This window comes from Siphateles boraxobius, unplaced genomic scaffold (genome assembly GCF_051911475.1).
Source record: "Siphateles boraxobius isolate OS27281-9 unplaced genomic scaffold, OSU_SipBor_1 66, whole genome shotgun sequence".
In the NCBI taxonomy this organism is placed as follows: Eukaryota; Metazoa; Chordata; class Actinopteri; order Cypriniformes; family Leuciscidae; genus Siphateles; species Siphateles boraxobius.
Genome location: NW_027509193.1, coordinates 18,437,392 through 18,457,643, shown reverse-complemented (window position 1 = coordinate 18,457,643; position 20,252 = coordinate 18,437,392). Strand labels below are relative to the sequence as shown.

Below are 20,252 nucleotides of genomic sequence, written 5' to 3'. Positions count from 1 at the left end.
CAAAGTCTAACAGTAGTATTCAGTTTGAAATTAATAATTAAGACTAAATGTATGATAACACTATTTGTTCACTGTAGAAATGAAATACTTTCATCTTTGTTAAAGCTGTATTTTGTTGTTTTGTCAATATTAGTGACAGACAACAGTAGGAATATTAGGTGTGTGCTGTCACTTTAAGACTGACTGCACAGACCAAAAAAAACTGACAAACATCCGGTTTCTTTCTCAACTGTTCACTTTTGACATAGCCGTTTAATTATTTATAAATATTTTAAACTTTCACACTATGATGGTTAAACTGTGCAGTTAATCCTTGAATCACATGCATGCCGAAACGTGGGGCCTGGTCCGTACGGATCAACTGCCACCCGTTCCACCCCTAACCAAGATATAAGAATAATATTAAGGCTATTTTATTTGCGTCATGAATGGTTATGAAAAAATATGATGATAGCATTGCGTTTTAGTGTGACTGTTGGTGTGTAGTAGTATTTAACCCTCTGGGGTTCTTCGGACCAAATGGTCCCGAAGAATTTAAATAAAAAAATGTGTAAAATCATAGCTTCATCAGAATGGTCCGAAATTTGGTGACTTTGTTGTAGGGTGACCAAATTTCTCGGAGTGGAATACGGGACAGATACAGAACGCATGCGTATAGAGGGAATGCACGTGACGTCACCGTTGGCCGGAGCGACTGCAGTTACGCCCACAAGTGGCAAAAAGACTGAGCGGCAGCATTGGTTTTCAGTGTGAATGCTGCGGAAAAACACACAAAACGCGTCTAAAACGGGAAAGAGCTTTGAGACTGACTGTACAACTAGAATTGACAAGAAATATGAAGAAATATTTTTACAGACTACCTAAAGCTACAGAACAGAGAAGCAAATAGATCGCTACAATTCATAGAAACAACTGGACTCCAGGCAGCGAAAGGTGGATTTGCAGTTATCCTTTTTGTGTCAATATGCTGAATTTAGTGGTAAAATCATTCTCTATATATTGTATTGTTATATATTGCAGTGACAACTCATCAATCAAATATTTACCACTGTATATTCTGTATAATTTGACATTTTTAAATAAACACTGACAAAAAACTATACATGTTTTAAGTCTCTAGACGATATGATGATGTATATAACATTGATAAGTGATCACCTGGATTTAGACCTGCCTATTTTGTATTTATATAAAGCATTCACAGGCAAATTTGCTGTATGTATTTCCCTGGTGTCGAAATCAGGCACATATAAATGTCAGGAAACACGATTCCTGGCTGCATGTTAATATCCATGGATCACTGGATCTTTAGTAAGTTGTAAGGAACACTATATTGAGTCCAATCTTTAGTTTAAACTGATAATCGTTTGTTTTACTTGCGTTTTCGCAGTTTCCCCTATTAAATCCAGTCACGCAGCTGCTCTTCTGCCACTCAGTCCGGCTGAGGGGGCGTGTTCCGGCGGGAAAGTGACGTTAATGCATTCCCTCTATTAATGCGTCTTACATGCACTTCATTAGGCACACTAGCACACACACACAAGGTCTCTCCCTCTCTGTCATGCGCGCGCTACACGGTTTGAACGAACGTAACATATATATTCAATTAGCCTTTCGGAAACGAAACCTATTATATATACAAAAAATATATATATATTAACGATGAAATAAGGGACAAAACATGATTTTTTCAGAATAAGTCAGGACACTAAAATTAGAGTGGAAATACGGGGCTGTCCCGGGAAAAACGGGACGTCTGGTCACCCTACTTTGTTGGTACTTGGTATATGAACACCCCAAAAAATTGGGGAAAGGATTTGAATAGTCTAAGTGGTTGTAAAAAAAATGGTCACACTCAGGGCCTTCGGGACCAAATGGTCCCGCCATAGGAAATGAATGGGAAATTGGCAAAAATGTGACAATACAGAGTTTTTTTGTGCGTACAATCTACAAATCAGCCACGATCCAGAAAAAAAGCACACAACAGTGAAGGGGTGAATCTATAAAACATCAAGAGTGCAAAACAGACACATCCACACACACACACACACACACACAAACACTTTTATACATAAACAAACGAATAAATTCAGATTACATATGGGTTTTGCATTTTTAAAATGCTCAGTTTGTCCACCAGATGGCATCCATCTAATTTCAAAAATTGCTTTTATGAGGTCTAGGCTTGACTCTAAAATGAAATACAGCTTTAAAAAAAAAAAAAATATTTTTTTATTTTCTATTATATTCAATGGGGGGAAAATGGGTCATATTTATTGCATAAATATTAATTATAAATCTTAAATTATCTCAAAACACCAAAAAAGAAAAGAAAAAATATTATAAAAAACAAGTAAAAAATAAAAAATATGATTTTCTTTTAATAAATATGAATCAAACCCTTCCGGACCATTTGGTCCCGAAGACCCTGAGTGTGACCCTGAAATGAAGGACCCCAGTTGGCTTTGTTTCTCTTTCATGATCACAAAGGTTTGTTTGTTTTGTCTACAGTCAGTGTTGGTGTTGGGGAGCCAGACTTTGTCCTTGGGCAGCTTTACCAGCTTTCAACTACTCAGGCTCCTGAAGTTGCGAAATCATGGGCAGCTCTAGCCAGCTGGGCGTACAGATGGGGCAGGAAGGTTGTGGACAATGCCAGGTATTTATAACTATGGAAAGTGTTAATATTAGTAGAAAGACAAAAATGGATGTGCTCATACTGCTGTTTTATTTATTTATTATTATTTTGTTTTTTTTTTCATAGTCAAGGAGAGGGGGTTCCTCTGCTCCTTGGAGAGAAGAAAGAAATAGAGCAGTTACTCCCAGCAGGCACCAGTGATGAAGACAAGGAAACCATTTTCAGCATTTTGGGTCAAGCCATGTGTCGCCCAGCAGGAATTCAGGTTATGGAGTTGACAATTTGTACAAATTAGTCTAGATCAGTGGTAGTCAAACTGTGGTAACACTACACACTAGAAAACAGACATTCTTAAAGGAATTGTTTTCCAATTTAATATTTTTTTTAAATGTAATTTGATTTTTCAGCATCATTACTCCAGTCTTCAGTGTCACATGATCCTTCAGAAATAATTTTGATATGATGATGATGCTTTGGAAACTGTGTGGAAACACTGGCTTTGTGTATTCATGTGTTGTGTTCCTGCAGGATGAAGACATGGCCTTGCAGAATGAAGAGGATGAGGAGGACGACATGGTGGATGTGATCGGCCGACAGCTGTTGAGTGCCTGTCCGTGGCTGTCTGAGGTGGATGACACTGTGACTGACGGGCTGATTGGAGTGTGGAGGAGAGTGGTTGATCGAATCTTCAGCCTGTACCGGGTCTCATGCAGGGCATACTTCACCTTCCTCAAACTCAACGCTGGACAGGTCAGAGGATTCCTCCAATATTTATGCAGTGATTGGAGAAATTTCTAAACCTGAAATTGATAAATTTCTTGGTGTCATCAGGTGCCTATAGATGAAGACGATCCTAAGCTGCTCCTGAACAACCAGAGCAGCAAACAGAGCAGCGATGATGTCATTGTCATGGCAACCCTCCGTCTGCTGCGCTTGCTGGTGAAGCATGCTGGGGAATTGAGAGAGGGTCTTGAGCACGGCCTGGCATCCACTCCCACTGCGCCCTGGAGAGGTAGAGTATGGATATTCAATACAGTAATAAACTCCTTCCTTTATACATCATGTAGATATTTATATTAGCATCAGATGGATTAAGCTGTCTGTTTTCTCGCTAGGTATCATTCCTCAGTTATTCTCCAGATTAAATCACCCTGAGGCCTACATCCGACAGAGCATCTGCAGCCTGCTTTGCAGAGTGGCCCAAGATTCGCCCCACCTCATTCTCTACCCTGCCATTGTGGGATCTATATCTCTCGGCGGAGAGGCTCAGGCGGCAGGTACGTACTGTACTTCCAGACAGGGGCATCCTGATTCCCTTGGGCTGTGTGTCCACCAAATGTCTCCATGGGGAACAAAATGTTCCTCCAAGCACTATTTTTCATATTAATATTGTGATAGTCTAGGAATGTCTTCTGGTACAGACATGGATTTTTGGAGACCAGCAATATCAGCCATGTCATGTTATGAAAATATTTGCATATTGGAATGCTCAGGTGAGATGATGTAAAATTAGGAGAGCCTTTTATGTGTGCCCTTTTTGACACTTTGTCATTTGCTTGCTCTCATCACTTAGTTTTTCTTTTTGTGCATTGGCTGAACAACCAATCAGAGTGATCTCTCTTACCGACTGCTTGACACAGATTCAACATTCTCAATCAGCAAAAACTGGACTGATAGACATTCAACGACTGCTCAAATTAGACTAACGGTCGACCAGAAAAAGAAAAAAAGATCAGCGCATAGTGTCTCTTCATTCTCCAGGCTTTTTTAAAAATGCGCAGCACTCCTATTGTAGACAATTTAAAAAATGCGCTGACTTAAAGACAAAACGCATAGCCAGTGTGTAAAACCGTACTTAAGTAGAAGTACTGGAAAATAGTATGACTCAAGTAAGAGTAAATAAGTAGTTTGTAACCTAGTAACTTGAGTAGTTTTTCGGCAAAGTACTTTAGTATATTTTTCTATTTTTATCCAAAATGAGGCGATGTCAGCAATATGGAGCACAAAACATAACATGCAGATAGAGACTAATGAAAAATGAAGATAATAAACATGATTGCAATGATCTGTGTTTATCTGTTCAAGTCAGTCAATTATTTTTGCAAGAATGATGTATATCTATAATGCAACGCTAATCAACATAGCCTGTATCAAATTATAGAATTCTTATAATATTATATATTTTCTGACTCACTCAGTGTTAAGAAGCAACATGGGACCACTGAAGCAAGTTATTTCAAACACGACTGATGTGTGTTTGTGTGTGTATGTATGTATGTATGTATGTATATGTATATATATATATATATATATATATATATATATATATATATATATATATATATATATATATATATATAGTGATTTTGGAGCAAAACATCATATTCATCTCATAAATTGTTGCCTTTGATACTATGCTAAGCAAACATAATAGCTATCCTTGTTGCTAAGAGCTATTGTTTCGTTACTAATTTTTCCAAAATAAGATCTTTTTGAATGTTTTTTTAAACAAAGGGTAATTGAGAGGTCTGATAAAAGAAATAAGGGATTAAAACAGTATGAATGGAAAAGTGGCAGTAAAAAAATAGTGGAATATGGGTTAGCATGTTAAATAAAATGCTTTTTTTTTATTCTACTGAGAAAAGAGCCCACTGTTGCTATAGCAACGTGCTACACTTTTACGTGTATCTGATAACCGATAATTCATGCAATCTTATTTCACAGTTTCTAATGTTGAGGTTATTTCAGCTTCGTACAAAGTTTGCTTTGTACATTTAGTTTAACTGCATTGTTAAAGAGGGCAAGCTTTACCACTCAACTGAATTGTGTGCGTGCATTTTAGACACTTACTTACATTGTTAAAAAAAATACATAGTTCTTGCTCCTTCCATCGAATACCTGCGTCCTTATATGAGCCGAGTTTTCTATTTTCTTCAACTGCTCAGTGCTCTAGTAATATCAATGGTATCACCCATTTCAATTTAAAATCGCAATATGAGAATTACTCACTTATATTCACTAAAATATTGAAACGTTAGGGATACTGATTCAAAACGTGAGGGCCAGTGATTGTCAAAGCTCGGATTGTCTCCCAGCTGAACTGGAAGTTTTTATTGTAAACTCAAGTAAACGTACCACAATTTATTTATACTCAAAGTAGAAAAAAAATTAAAAATCTACTCAAGTAGTGTAACGAAAGTATTTGTAATTAGTTACATTCCACCTCTGCACACAGCCTTAAACATCCAATCAGTTTTCCGTTTAGGGGTTTGTATATTCAAGTTTAGCCTCTTTGGGGAAAAAAAACATTTTTTCACCTCTGCCAGGTAATAAGTTGCCATCATCCCTGCCAACCCTGCTGGGGAACATGCAGGGAGAGGCTCTTTGTGGAGGTGGGAGTGAGGCGGGCAGTGGACCGACTTCTCAGGAGAGCAACCGCGGGGAGGAGATGGTGATGTATTCTAGCGAGGACCAAGCCATGATGCAGGACTGCTACAGCAAGATCGTAGACAAGCTCTCCTCTGCCAACCCCACCATGGTGCTGCAGGTATTAAAGAAAGGACTTGCTGTTCTGTAAGTGTGTGATTGTGTTAAAGGCCATTGTGTAAGAGTTATGTTGGTTCTTGTGTGTGCAGGTGCAGATGTTGGTGGGTGAGCTGAGGAGGGTCACTCTGCTCTGGGACGAGCTCTGGCTGGGGGTCTTGCAGCAGCAACACATGCATGTTTTGCGCAGGATTCAACAGCTGGAGGATGAGGTGAAAAGAGTTCAGAACAACAACACTCTGCGCAAGTGAGTCATGACCTTGGAAATCGATATGAAAGAAACTTCGTTACTGAGCATAACTCTTGCCTCTTTGAAAATCATTTAAACCTTTTTCTTTTCTTGTGGTTGTTGTTTTTTAGGGATGAGAAGGTGGCTATTATGAGAGAGAAACATTCTGCTCTGATGAAACCTGTGGTTTTTGCACTGGATCACGTACGCAGCATCACGGCTGCTCCAGCGGAGACGCCTCACGAGGCGTGGTTTCAGGAGACGTACGGAGAGTCCATCCACAATGCTCTAGAGAGACTTAGGAACCCTCTTAATCCAGCCAATCCTGCCAGCAGTTGGGTGCCCTTCAAACAGGTTAGGACAGCTGTGTGATCAAGAATTCTGATGATATGAGGAACAGCTGAAATGCAATTTTGTGATTCTACCCGTCCTGTCACAGATCATGCTGAGTTTGCAGCAGAGGGCGCAGAAAAGAGCCAGTTACCTTCTAAAGCTGGATGAAATCAGCCCGCGGCTGACTGCCATGGCCAACACCGAGATGGCGCTACCGGGGGAGGTGTCTGCTACAGATGCAGTCACCATTCAGAGTGTAGGCAACACCATCACAATCCTGCCAACTAAAACCAAACCCAAGAAGCTCTACTTCTTAGGCTCTGATGGCAGAACCTATCCTTACCTGTTCAAAGGTATGAATAAGTAAGAACATGGGTAAGAACATCACTCAAAAATGAAAATTCATCATTTAATTTACCCTCTTGTTGTTCCAAACCCATAAGACTAATGTTCATCTTTCAGACACAAATAAAAGGGGCTTTCGCACCGGATAGTTCTAGGAACTTACCATCAGGGTGGTTCCCCGAATATTAATGGTTCCCCTAGGAACGTTTTCTGGTTGGAACTCTTAAATGACGTAAGCCACGTTTGTTGTTGTGACTTTTATTTTGACTGCGCGGTGGACCTTTATTTTGACGGTGCTGAGAACGGCAGAGCCTGAGCACACTCCGTGTTCATTAGTTTACGATCTGTCTAACAGTCCTGTTAGGGCTGGGTGATAAAACGTTAACGATAATTATTGCGATATAATTTTTCTCGATAAAACGATATCAAGAGTTCGATTATGTTTATGTGCCAAAAGCGGAGCGAAACTCATTTGAACCGCGCGCCACATGGACCATTTATCTGCTCGGCTCAAAGTCCAAACGGCAGCGCGAGCGCACTAGAGTAGATGCGTTTACTCTGATCGGTCTCCGTCACGAGATCCAGTGAGAAGCGCTTGAATTTAGCAAAGAACACAAATGTCTCAGTGATTTAAACCATTGGTTTTAACAGATGTTACTGTTTTTGTTAAAGAACATAAATTTAACATAGTAGTATTAGCTTGAGTTAGGATGCAGATTTACTGTCAACTCACTGTCAAATATGCGTTTTGAGACAAAACATGTAATATTAATATTGCAGCCTGCACTGCAAACTGTGTTGAAGATGCGTACCATCAAAGTCAGGCAACACAAACCTGTTTCAAGACTTGAAACAATATCCCCCATTAGCACTTGCAGAAACTAAGAAATATATTTTTTCTATTCAGATATTTATTGTAAGGAAAAATGACAAATGTTTGAATGTTCTTCCTGAGATTTGTGAAATGTTCAACTGTTTGGCAAGTGTTTGTCATGATATGTTCTGACAATAAAGAGTAGTTTAAAACTACAATTAAAACTCTGGTTTCTACAACTTTTACTTAGGAGCAAAAATTCTGCCTTTAAACTTGAAAGAAATAAAGATTTGACATCTGTAGTGATAATTATCGATATCGACTGATATAAAAAAATTATTGTGACACTTTTTTTTGGCCATATCGCCCAGCCCTAAGTCCGGTCTAATACGTTATTAGATAGAACTGTTATACATAGAAAGACAGTATATGAAAAGGTTTTAGCGTATGCTGTGTGCTTGATCTCCAGTCTTGCTAGCTGAGCAGAAATGCATGTTATCGCTTGGTCCCCTCAAAAGTTGCGTTGGATTTTCTCCTCAGCGTAAAGGTTAAGAGGCCCATCTATCACCGTTTTCCATGTTCGTAGAGTTAGTTTCTGGAGTAAATATACAGGCTATAATTTTTTTAGGCCTTTTTTTTAAATGGCGGATGCTGGGGGTTCGTATGCTTTCGGCCAATCAGCGTACACTAATTTCACGGATAGTTCCTATAGTGCTGGTTTAGACCCTACTCTTTTGGAGGAACTAATTTTGCTCCTACTTCAGAGTTCCTAGAACTGAAATAGTTTCTAGTTCCTGCAGTGCGAACACGCCAAAATCCAGGAACTTCCACCAATAGTTCTAGGAACTATGAAAAGGTTCCTCTGGTGCGAAAGCCCCTAATGATACTTTAATGAAACCTGAGTGATCTCTGTCCCTCCATTTAAAGTCCATTCCACTAACACTTTGATGCTTAAAAAGCAATTCATGTGAATCCAGTGGTTTAATCCAAGTCACTCTATGTGATGATGGTTTGGAACGACATGAGCAGGAGTAAATGATGACAGAATTTTTATTTTTGCATGAACTATCCCTTTAATGCATGCCAACTTTGATGTGTTTTAGGATTAGAGGACTTGCATTTGGATGAGAGGATCATGCAGTTCCTGTCTATCGTCAACACCATGTTCACTAAGGTGAATCAGCAGGAGAGCCCGAGGTTTCACGCCCGTCATTATTCCGTCACACCGCTAGGCACCAGATCAGGCCTCATTCAGTGGGTGGATGGAGCCACTCCACTATTTGGCCTGTACAAACGTTGGCAGCAGCGTGAGGCTGTGGTCCAAGCCCAGAAGGTGAGAGAGAAAATTAACATAAAACGCTTCTGAATTTTTTTTAAATAATGTTGTTGCCAGGGTTAACTAAAATAAAATCATAAAAAAAAAAAAAAACATTTCCATTTCTGCGTTAACTAAAAAATAAATAAATACTAAAAAATAAATAAATACAAAAAAACATTTAAATGTGTAATTGTAATCGGAAAAACTAATAAACCAGCTGTTGTAAATAATAGGGAAGCTTGAAGGTCTTGCTGCGGTTTTCCACCAAAAAAACATTTGGAAATGAAGACAGTACAACTCTAAAATTAAAATACTAATATGCTAAATATGCTAATGCTGCTTCACTGTCAGATACTACTAGTAATATTTCTTAATTCATTTGAATTCAGAAACATGTTTACATGGAATACTTCAGAATGTATCACCGAATGTGTTTTAGATTTTCTATCTTTTTAAGTTGAAATATTTTATATAATAATTTACATTTTATGGATTGTGTTATTGACCTTGTTTTCGCATGCAAATAGCCCTGATGCTAAGACGTTAAAGTATTAAACAAACAAACTTATTCTGTTTGATATTTATTGTTAATTATAATAATAATAAATATATAATTATTAATATTTTCTAGACTAGAGAAAACTCCGTCACCAAAAAAATAAAAATAAAGGGTACAAATTTTTACAAATCGAATGTATCGTCCTGTGGAATCATTCATTCACAGACAGCATACGAAGATGTTCAACTAATAAAGATCTTCATCGCTGACAAAAATATGATGCATTTGCAGATTTGCTTTCACTTGATTGTAGGTCCACGCCACGGCTACTTCATCCAACGTTCTTGATGTTCTTAAATCTTCCTGTTACGACTCCGAGTCGAGTGTGAATTGAAAGCGCTTCAGACGATTCGGTGCGTGCAGGAAACTGAACAGATCATTCAAACTAATTCGCGAACCGATTTAGACAGATCAGCCAACTTGTTTGATTAAGTCTTTGAACAGAATCGACTCAAAATAATGATTCATTTGTGAATTGAGCATCCCTCATGCAATTTCTCCAAAAAAATACTCAAGTAAATGTAACGGTTAACGAAGTAAATGTCCTTCGTTACTACCCACCTCTGCAAATCATTAGCGTGTCCATTTAGACATAATATATGTATATTATAGAGGATATATACTATCTTACTAAAGCATTATAGTCTGCTTTTAATGAAGCATTATGGTATCAACTTGGTCTGTCTATTGTTGTCCAAGTGAACGTCTTGTGTGTAGTGACAATAATGTTAAGTGCTCCCCTTTTTAATTGTAAAGTTTGGTCCTTCCATCCCGCTGGATAGCCTGAATCCATTTCCGTCTAACTTCACTATCAACAGGGAAGGAATGAAACGACAGATATGGCTGCTTTTGTGAATAACTACAACAGCCCGGTATGCTACAACGACTCTTGCTCGTTGGTTGCACCATTTGTTTACCTTTTGCCCTGACCGGGGAGGAAGAAGATTTCCACGACGATTGCGCATTTCCGGTCACAAATTCGGAAGCTGTGAGAAAGTTCTATTGTATCTGACACATTAGCCATATCATCAGCATACAACAAGGTCTGCACTTCTGTGATACTTTTAATCCGAATACCTTTACCTTTACAGTTTTCATTTAGCATAGTTATATATTCATTTAGGAAAAGAATAAACAAGAGGACTCATCATACAGCCCTGTCATACACCAATGGCACAGCCAAAATATTCAGTTAAACCATCAGTTCCTTTCACACATGATTTAAGTTTAGAATGCATAGATTTCAGTATACTAAACTTTTCCACCAGTACCATTCCTATTGAGAGTAAAGTACAGGAGACTATTCTGGACCCTATCAAAAGTTTTGGAGAAATCAATAAATATACTTCGTAATATATTTCTTAACGACTGACTATAGAATAAAAATATTATCCATTCTGGAATAGCCTGACCTGTAACCTGCTTGTTCTTCATAAAACATATTTACTACTTCTACAAAAGCTACTAGTCTCCTGTTCAAAATCTTTGAAGAAATTATACCAAGTAGATTAAGCAATGAGATTCCTCTATAATTTTCAACATTGTTTCTTTCACCACTCATATTTAATTGGGCAAATCACGGCCTCACACCAAGCTTTGGAAGTCACCTGTGTCTAGAGCTGCACGATTATCACAAAAATCATAATTGCCGATTATTCCCTTGAAATTGTAATTACGATTATCACAATTTACATTGAATATATATAGGCGTATTATAATACGTTTAAACAAAAATTAAACACACACACACACACACACACAGTGCTGTCACCCTTTACTTAACATACACATAAATTGTAAGAATGACTAATAGTAAAGACTATTAAAAGATAAACATTAGGACTATGCTAAAGCAATTAAATAGCAGTCCCAAACTAGTTTTTGTTAATACAATGTTGATATGAGCCACCACAGTCATTTAAAAATATAAAAAATAACACAAAGTGAAAATAAAGTGGCATTTTGGTGTTATGGAAACGACAGTTACCATGGTGAATACACAATAACAAGAACTGTTAATGAAACAGCTCCTGAATGAAAATCATACCTGCATGCAAATCCTTCTCAGCTAACACGTGATTTATTGGTATTTTACTTTTATTTCGTGACTTACTAATTTACATTGTAACGACGTTGCATGCTCGTAGTTTCTTTTGCACTTTATACAGTGAAGCGATACACAGCGCGCGCCGCCGCATTTGCGCGTGCAATTGAAGAGTGCGCGCTACGAGCACAGAATAACTGGACAGGACAGTAAAGTCCGTTATTCTGAGGTGAAAGTCTTTTTATTTCAGCGTACACTTACGTCACTGCCTGGTATGTCATATTATGCTGGGTTTTCTGAAGTAGTCGGGATCCGTCTCTCATAAGATAATTATGCTCTAAACACATTTTAGATTTTCTTTTGTAATCGCGGCTTTGAACGATTATGTAATCGTGGCATACGTAATCGTAATCGCGATAAGAAATTCGATTAATTGTGCAGCCCTACCTGTGTCTAATATTTTGTTATATAGAGAGAGCATGATAGGACATAACATATGTGATGCTGCTTTCATCATCTCAATAATAATGCCATCTGGACCTAGGTGCTTTTCCATTGCTCATTACCTATGGTGAAATGCTTAAAACTATTATGTCAGTGTTGCTGAAAAAGTGATCAAACGTGATCAAAAGTGGCAGCTTCATGATTGTTCACACAATTTACCACAAAATTCTCAGTTTTCATCTATATTAAATTTGGAAACGGACAATAACTTTGTAAAGTATTTTAGCCACATGTCGTCCTTGATATCATTTGCCTTTGTGTTCGATTTTCCATAACTTTAAATTTTTTCCTCAGCTGTTGTTGTCATGTTGTTCTGTATCACATTACCTAAAACATTAGTTATATTACTTTTTCTTACTATTACATACGTTTTTACAATGTTGCCTCTCAAGGACATAACTGTTCAAATTGCTCACATTACCTGTTCTTCTGAATTGATTTAAAGCATTCTTTTTTACACATTTCTGAGATGAACAATCTTCATCCCACCACATTGGTTGTTTACTTTTAGATGTAAATATGTATTAATCAAAAATCTACCTGCTTCATGTAAACAGTCTGTCAAAATCATAGCTGTTGCATTAGTATTTTCTTCCACTGCAGTAAAGTTATTTTAAAACATTCCATTCAATAAGAGTGTGCAGAAATAGCCTCTCGCCATCAGTTCCCCATTTAAATCTTATCCAGGGTCTAGCAAGACTATCATTCTTCATTTTAATCCTCGAATCAACCCTATTTGCTCTCAATATCTCAAACTCCTTAACATGTGCAAAGAGTTCACTGGATATGAAGTAATCCATCACACTGCATCCAGCTGTTTGACACAAAAGTATGACGCGACCAAAAGTATTGACATCCTTATCCTTTAATGATTATTTTGAATGGAATAGAAAATCAGTGTAATATCTACCACATGCTATATATTCAGAATCATCACACTGATTTATGTCTTCCCCTACTTAATCCAGCACACTTAATGTTATTTTCCAGAGAATTTAGTCATTTTTCTCTTCTCTATTTCTATATGAACTTGATCCCTCAGGAAAAATATACGTAAAGGCAAAAAGAATGTTTTCGATAAATAATCCACTCTCTTTGTCAGAGTATAAAAATATACAGTCAGTTGCTTGTTTACAGATTTGAGAAAAATGTTTCACAATAGAATCATGTACATATACACAGACTCTGACTCGGTGTCATAAGTGAAAACTCTACCGTCCACAAAAAGTTTATCAAACAAAGCGACAACCTCGTGTTAGGTTGATTTAGACGCAGAGCTTGCTTATAAATAACCAGCTTTCTCCGTATCTCACGCACTCGAGTACTGAAGTCCTCTGACACCCGAATTCGGCCATTAGATTCATCATCTTCACTGTTACTTTGTTCATGACATTCTCGTGTTTTCTGTCATGCCTTCTGTAAAATCTCATCCTTATCCTTCCACCTGGTGAAACGGACAACCACCGGCATCTCTTCCCAACCCGGTGAGCAAGTTCAATCAGGAGTTCCACAGCACTTTTGGCTCCGTCCAGATCAAAATATTTGGTAACATTTTCCCACAGCACCTACTCTTCCCATGTTTCCCGATCCGTTTCCAGAATGCCATCAAAAGACAAGATTATCTCGTCTTTTCTGATTTTCCATGCGATCGTGTCTTTCCCTAAGTTCAGCGTTTTCATGCTTAAGTCTCTCTCAACTGTCTCGACACACTTTTTAATAAGTTCTCTTAAGTCCCTAACTTCTTTTTGAAGGGACTTGATTTGTGAAGGTGTGTGTGTGTGGTTCTGAGCCAGCCGCTTCTCCAAACAATGTTGTCTGTCGGGTTGTTCTCTCCATCCTGAACATCGTGTCTGAGACTCCTCCACGCTTTCATCTCCCAGGGCCGGGATTCTTTTCCACAACACCCGCTAAGATTAAGAGAAGGCCAACAGCCACCGCTAGCCGTAGTCTGCCCCGTAGCACACCACACAGAAGGTTCATTGTGGTCGGTTTAAACTTTCCTTTCGCTGGTTGTAAATATCGGCCGATCCTCTGCCTCGATTGTTCAGTGGTGATCCCCATAGTACCGGAAGTTGTGTGTGTATGTATATATGTATATTTATGTTTTTTTTGCAGTCATTTATTTTTATTTTACTGCACCTGACTATATGTTATGGACATTTATGTGTAAATTTAAACATTTTGACCAACTGTAGTACCTTTTCTTAAATTTAGGCACAGGACTCCTTCCAGCAGCCTCAGAATCTTCCCATGGTCCCACGCCCCAGTGAGCTCTACTACAGTAAGATCGGTCCTGCCTTAAAGGCTGTCGGGCTTAGTTTGGATGTGTCGCGCCGTGATTGGCCATTGAGTGTCATGAGAGATGTTCTACGAGAACTGATGGAGGCCACACCCCCTAATCTCTTGGCAAAGGAGCTCTGGTGCTCCTGCACCACCCCCAGTGAGTGGTGGAGCGTAACTCAGGTTAGAGGAACCACTATTCACATGTCTTACTCCTAACCATGTTCGGCACAGTGTTAGACCCATTTCATCATACTATAACACAATCTTGGGTGTCTCATTTAGTCTTATGCAAGATCCACTGCTGTGATGTCGATGGTGGGATATATCATTGGATTGGGGGATCGTCACCTTGACAATGTGCTGATTGATATGACGACAGGCGAGGTGGTGCATATTGACTACAATGTCTGTTTTGAGAAGGGTGAGTGCTTGTTCATTTGTTAATGTCCAAACACTTCATTCGCACAGACATTTAAATACTTCATTGTCCTGACAGGAAAGAGCTTGAGAGTACCAGAAAAGGTTCCTTTCCGTATGACCCACAATATTGAGACCGCTTTGGGGGTCACAGGAGTGGAGGGTATCTTTAAGCTGTCCTGTGAACAGGTGAGCTTTTTTTTTTATTATTTTGATTTTTTTTATCAATTTATGTTAATGTCTAATTTAGAAAGTGCATTCAAATTTGAATTGTGTCCTTCCCTTTCAGGTGATCCAGATAATGCGGCGTGGTAGGGAGACCCTCTTGACTCTTCTAGAGGCATTTGTGTATGACCCCCTGGTGGACTGGACAGCAGGTGGTGAGGTGGGCTTTGCAGGAGCTGTGTACGGAGGAGGTGGCCAGCAGGCAGAGAACAAGCAGAGCAAGAGAGAGATGGAGAGAGACATCACACGTAGCCTCTTCTCTTCCCGTGTGGCTGAAATTAAGGTAAACATTTTGCAAGTGCAAATTGTACAGAAATGCACATTGACCACTTAAATGTGAGGAATGCCGTTTTTTAATTTTATGTTGCTTGCAGCACATGGAATTGGTCCAATTACAAACTGTTCCCGTTGGTTGATTGCCATGTTTCTGTATCACTTTTTAAAGGGGGAATCAACCTACTAATTGACTAATTATAGTTATTATAGATTAATTATACAGGGCTCAACAATAAGGATGGCCCGGGGCCAGCATGAAAGACACTCAGGCCAGTTGACGGAACTGTCACTTGTCCAATCGAGCCAGTGCTGCATCTTCATGGAAGTTGATCATTTACGCATTAAGCCTTGCCAATTTAAATATTCAAGTGCACAAAGACTCGAAAGTACCCACTTTTCTCAGTTTGGTACTTGCGTACTGTGTGACAACTAAGGTTTGTGTGTGACCCAACACGCATTCAAAACGCTTGCCCGGAACGCCGTGTCTCACAGCATGCGAATACTTTCACGTCTTCCTGAGCTCAGCTTGCACGGGCATATTCACACAAAATTGTCAAATTGCCTGTTTTGTCGAGTATCATCATAAACATTATCGATTATGTCTTTTTAGTGAACTTAAACGTGAGATAAGATGCATGTGTAGTGTTTGTTTTGCTCTTATAAAAACAGACAGCAGAAGGAATATAAGCCTGCTGTTACTTTGTTAATCAAACAAAAAAAAGGGAAAATGTTCACTGCTAATTAATAATGGTTAATCTATATTTATACAGTGAAAACTGTGCAGTGAGATTTTACAATTGATTATTATTTCTGTACCTGAAAATCAAGTTTAGACAAGCATGAAAAAATAACTATTTAATTTTTAGATGTTTGTTCTGTTGTATTTATTTGTGCTGTTGCTTGTAATTTGATAATTTGTTCTTAATTTATTAATGACAATGGCCCTCATTTATCATTCTTGCGTAGAAACGGGCGTATATGTTGGCGTTAGATTATGCTTACACTCCTCTCACCGCCTGATTTATGAAGCTGTGCGTACCTTTGAAATCCAGGTGTACGCAATACCTGCCCTTGATAAATCCTGCGGCTGAAATCGATCGTCATTAGAATAACACGCCCCTATATATTCAAGTCTCCGCTTCCCCCACGCCCTCATTTTACGCCATGTACACACGGAAGACGGCACAGAAGAGAAACTTCTCCGACGTGGAGCCGAAATGACCTATCATAATGCATTATTTTACAGCACGTCTTTTGAAACAATTAGCATTCAATTTCGAATCACGTCACATGTATTGGGGTGTACAATAGTGATGATGTGATGTGGAGTACCATTCATTCACATTAATAATTGCATGACAATTTGTAATATTCTTCTTATTATTATGATTTTTATTATTAATGACGCTTATTGTTATTTAGAAGAAGAACGTCGTTATTATTATCTGTATTATTATTATTATTTTAAAGAAGAAGAATGTATTTATTATTTTTTCAGTCTGAATTATTTTTTGGTCATTGAAAGCCTTTCATTACCGAACCCAGTCTGTGCGCACCTGCCGGGCCTAACCCTGAAACGTCAGGGTAAAGCACACAGGCTCGCAACTGAAGGAATACATATGGCTACAAATCAAATGCTTTGGTAAAGTCACACAAATTAAACATTGAAGTCCATGTTGCACAAATATAAACACTGAAGTTTATAATTACTATGTTGTTGTTGTTGTTTTTTACAGTGGGTCATAATATATCATATCTTTTATTTTGTCAGTGCGTTTTGTGGTGTTAGGAATTGTTTTTCTGCGCATTTCCGCACTAACTCAAAACTTGCGTACACCACCTCCTGAGCTGGCGTAGGATTTGAGCGTGCCGTACGCCAACGTCCATATTGATAAATCTCAAAGTCACCGTGGTTTTGGGTGTACGCCAGGTGTACGCTGGAAATTTGGTGTACGCACTTTTGATAAATGAGGGCCAATGTCTTTAACAACAGGCAAAAATTTATGAATTGGACTAGTAGTTTGTGGTTTCATAACCTTATTTATTAAGGTTACACGGAATAAATACAACTTAAACAATAACTAGGCCTATTTTATTTAATTAATTAATTTATTTATTACTTTTTTGTGGTGCGGCCAGTGAAACTTTTTGCAGGGCAAGTAGAAATTTGAACCACTGGCCCGGGCGGGCCAGTAGAAAAAATCTTTAGCGTTGAGCCCTGATTATAGACATAAAAATGACACTCAAACTGGTTCATATCATCACAAAATGTAAACTATTATAATTTATCTCACAGCTCTATATATACATTTTGAAATAAATTATATACTTATATGCTATATAGGAAATCTCAATTGCCTGATTTATTTCATCCCAAATGGCCAGCTCTTTATTTAAAGTTGCTGTAGCAAATTAGCTCTAAAGAAATATTAATAATCATAACTTGCTATAATTTATTATGAATATTTGGATCAGGTAATGTAATTAACTTAATGTAGTAAAATTATTATTACAATCAATCAACCTGTTCATCCCGTGAACACTCAGTGTTAATTGTTTATTAATTCTAAGAATTTTTCATTTCTGGGATGGGAAATGTCTTTCTCAATGTACTGTACCACTAAGAGCCTGTAGTCAAAATCTATATCATAAAATAAACTTTGTTGCAAGCAGAGAATCAGAACCAAATACATACTGTACACAAGTTTTATTAACTAAATCACGAACGCATAACTAACATACAAACAATTACACATACATGGGTAGATGGTAAATGACAGCATGAAACCGGAAATGAAATGAAGCTATGGAAAAGATTCATTGAAAATGAAAAGAACCATCAGCTTATTTTCAGAGCACCTCATTAAATTTATACTTGCATGGCCTTTGCAGTGAAAGCATTTTTTGAAGTTCCAGAAAAAGGGTCTTGATGGTTCCGTCAGTGTCAAACGTTGAAGTTCCAATCGTTTTCTTCTCCGTTAGATGAAGATATGATGAACTTGCATGGTTAATTCGAGACTGTTCTGGTTGAAAGCTCTCTCTCTCCATGAGCACATGGCTGGTTGTGAGTCAAGGCCTGCTGCCCTGGGGCCTGCTGAGGCCACGCAGGGTAGCAAAGCACCCTGAACGTACCAAGAACTGCCAAGAGAGGAAAGGGCTTGTGTAGAGGCCATTTAAAGCCTGAGAAAAGTCCCACCTTTCAGGGTTGGATCAACCAATAAGAAAGGGGGAATTTCTAAGCGGGAGATTAATCTGTTGGGAGGATTTATGACGCCATCTCAAGTGTGGTTAGACATATGCCATGGCGTTTGTGTCCATTTATACTCAGATATAACAAACACACACTGCATTCTAAGAGGAGGTCCTGGGGTGCATGTTCATTTATAGATCAGTTCGTCCATAAATTGAAGCAAAATCTGTTTAAAAGGCTGTGGGTCTTTTCTATGGCCTCTGCTTTTTCCACTTGACAGGGTTCCAGACTGCGACCAAATTGGTCGCATATGTGACCGTTTTTTGAGAATGTGCGAGTTAAAATTGTATGTGGCCGCATTTGTGCGATCTGACGCTCGCGCAACAGAACGCCGTTGTATCAGCTGCTGCAGTCTGTAACTTATGTTTAAAATGAACGAGTACATCATGAATCCATTTTCCAAACGGTGTTTTTGACTTATCCTGAATCCCTACGGTACGCTTATAATAAGTGTTTATATTCTGACTATTTTATCCCGGGCTCGGCTCGGCTGCGGAGTTGCCCAGTGCCTGCGTGACTCGCCATAGAGATTAACGGAGAGAAGTAGCTCCGGCTACAGTGTTCTTCCGCAAGACACATGCAGTTTATTTATTGATGAACGTACACGTCACGCGCATTGCACACTGATGGTGAAACGCGCCAATTATGAATTCAGGCATGTAAAAATGAAATGGTCTCACGAAAATACCGAGCCCCTTCCTACGTCTTTTCAGCGGTTAGCTGATAGTAATCGATCGACAGATGAAAATGATAATAAAATGCAGAAGGTAAGGAGTGTGAGATTTCTAATTTTTGTTACAACTATAAACTTTGATAACGGAAAATCTGTATCAGCATATTATAATACTCTAGTCTTTTAAAATGTAATGCATACATTTGAATGTTTAATGATTTTTAAAAGATAGAAAGATGATGCTGATAGATAGATAGATAGATAGATAGATAGATAGATAGATAGATAGATAGATAGATAGATAGATAGATAGATAGATAGATAGATAGATAGATTTATACACTCCTAAACAATGCTGGGTTGTTTAAACTCAAATTTGGACTAACCCAAATGTTGAGATAAAAATGTAATATAATATAACGTAATATGTAATTTATATATAGTATAAATATAAAAATGTTTTTATATAATATATTACAGGTATTTCTGCTGCAACCCAGAAAGTCTTTGCTAGCCTTGGTCCATTAAAACCACTATTCATCAACATGCATTGATTAATCCCATGGCATTTAGCAAAAAAAAAGAAAAAAGGTGCGACCAAATCATATGTTGGTGCGACCAACTGAGAAAGTTGGTAGCACCAGTGCAACCAGTGGAAAAGTGAGTCTGGAGCCCTGCTTGACCACATTTTTTAACAGCAATAAAACCAACTTATCTGATTGTAGTCAATTTAACCAAGACCCTTCTTGCCCTTGTTGGGGGAATGGGACCATAGATCCCAGAGTGAGTTTTACAGATAATTTGTTA

At 38.2% G+C, this 20,252-nt stretch overlaps 1 protein-coding gene across 2 annotated transcripts in view; it reads left to right on the top strand.

The window, feature by feature from the left end:
- smg1 (SMG1 nonsense mediated mRNA decay associated PI3K related kinase) overlaps window positions 1-20,252 on the top strand; it is a 55,495-nt gene that overhangs the window by 26,653 nt on the left and 8,590 nt on the right. For both annotated transcript variants that reach the window (XM_077212686.1, XM_077212687.1), the window contains 14 exons: window positions 2,509-2,653; window positions 2,759-2,897; window positions 3,161-3,382; window positions 3,464-3,644; window positions 3,748-3,909; window positions 5,959-6,179; window positions 6,268-6,422; window positions 6,536-6,758; window positions 6,844-7,090; window positions 9,000-9,229; window positions 14,536-14,784; window positions 14,887-15,025; window positions 15,101-15,210; window positions 15,311-15,529. In XM_077212686.1, coding sequence (XP_077068801.1) covers window positions 2,509-2,653; window positions 2,759-2,897; window positions 3,161-3,382; window positions 3,464-3,644; window positions 3,748-3,909; window positions 5,959-6,179; window positions 6,268-6,422; window positions 6,536-6,758; window positions 6,844-7,090; window positions 9,000-9,229; window positions 14,536-14,784; window positions 14,887-15,025; window positions 15,101-15,210; window positions 15,311-15,529 — 2,642 coding nt within the window. The remainder of the gene's footprint in view (window positions 1-2,508; window positions 2,654-2,758; window positions 2,898-3,160; window positions 3,383-3,463; window positions 3,645-3,747; window positions 3,910-5,958; window positions 6,180-6,267; window positions 6,423-6,535; window positions 6,759-6,843; window positions 7,091-8,999; window positions 9,230-14,535; window positions 14,785-14,886; window positions 15,026-15,100; window positions 15,211-15,310; window positions 15,530-20,252) is intronic.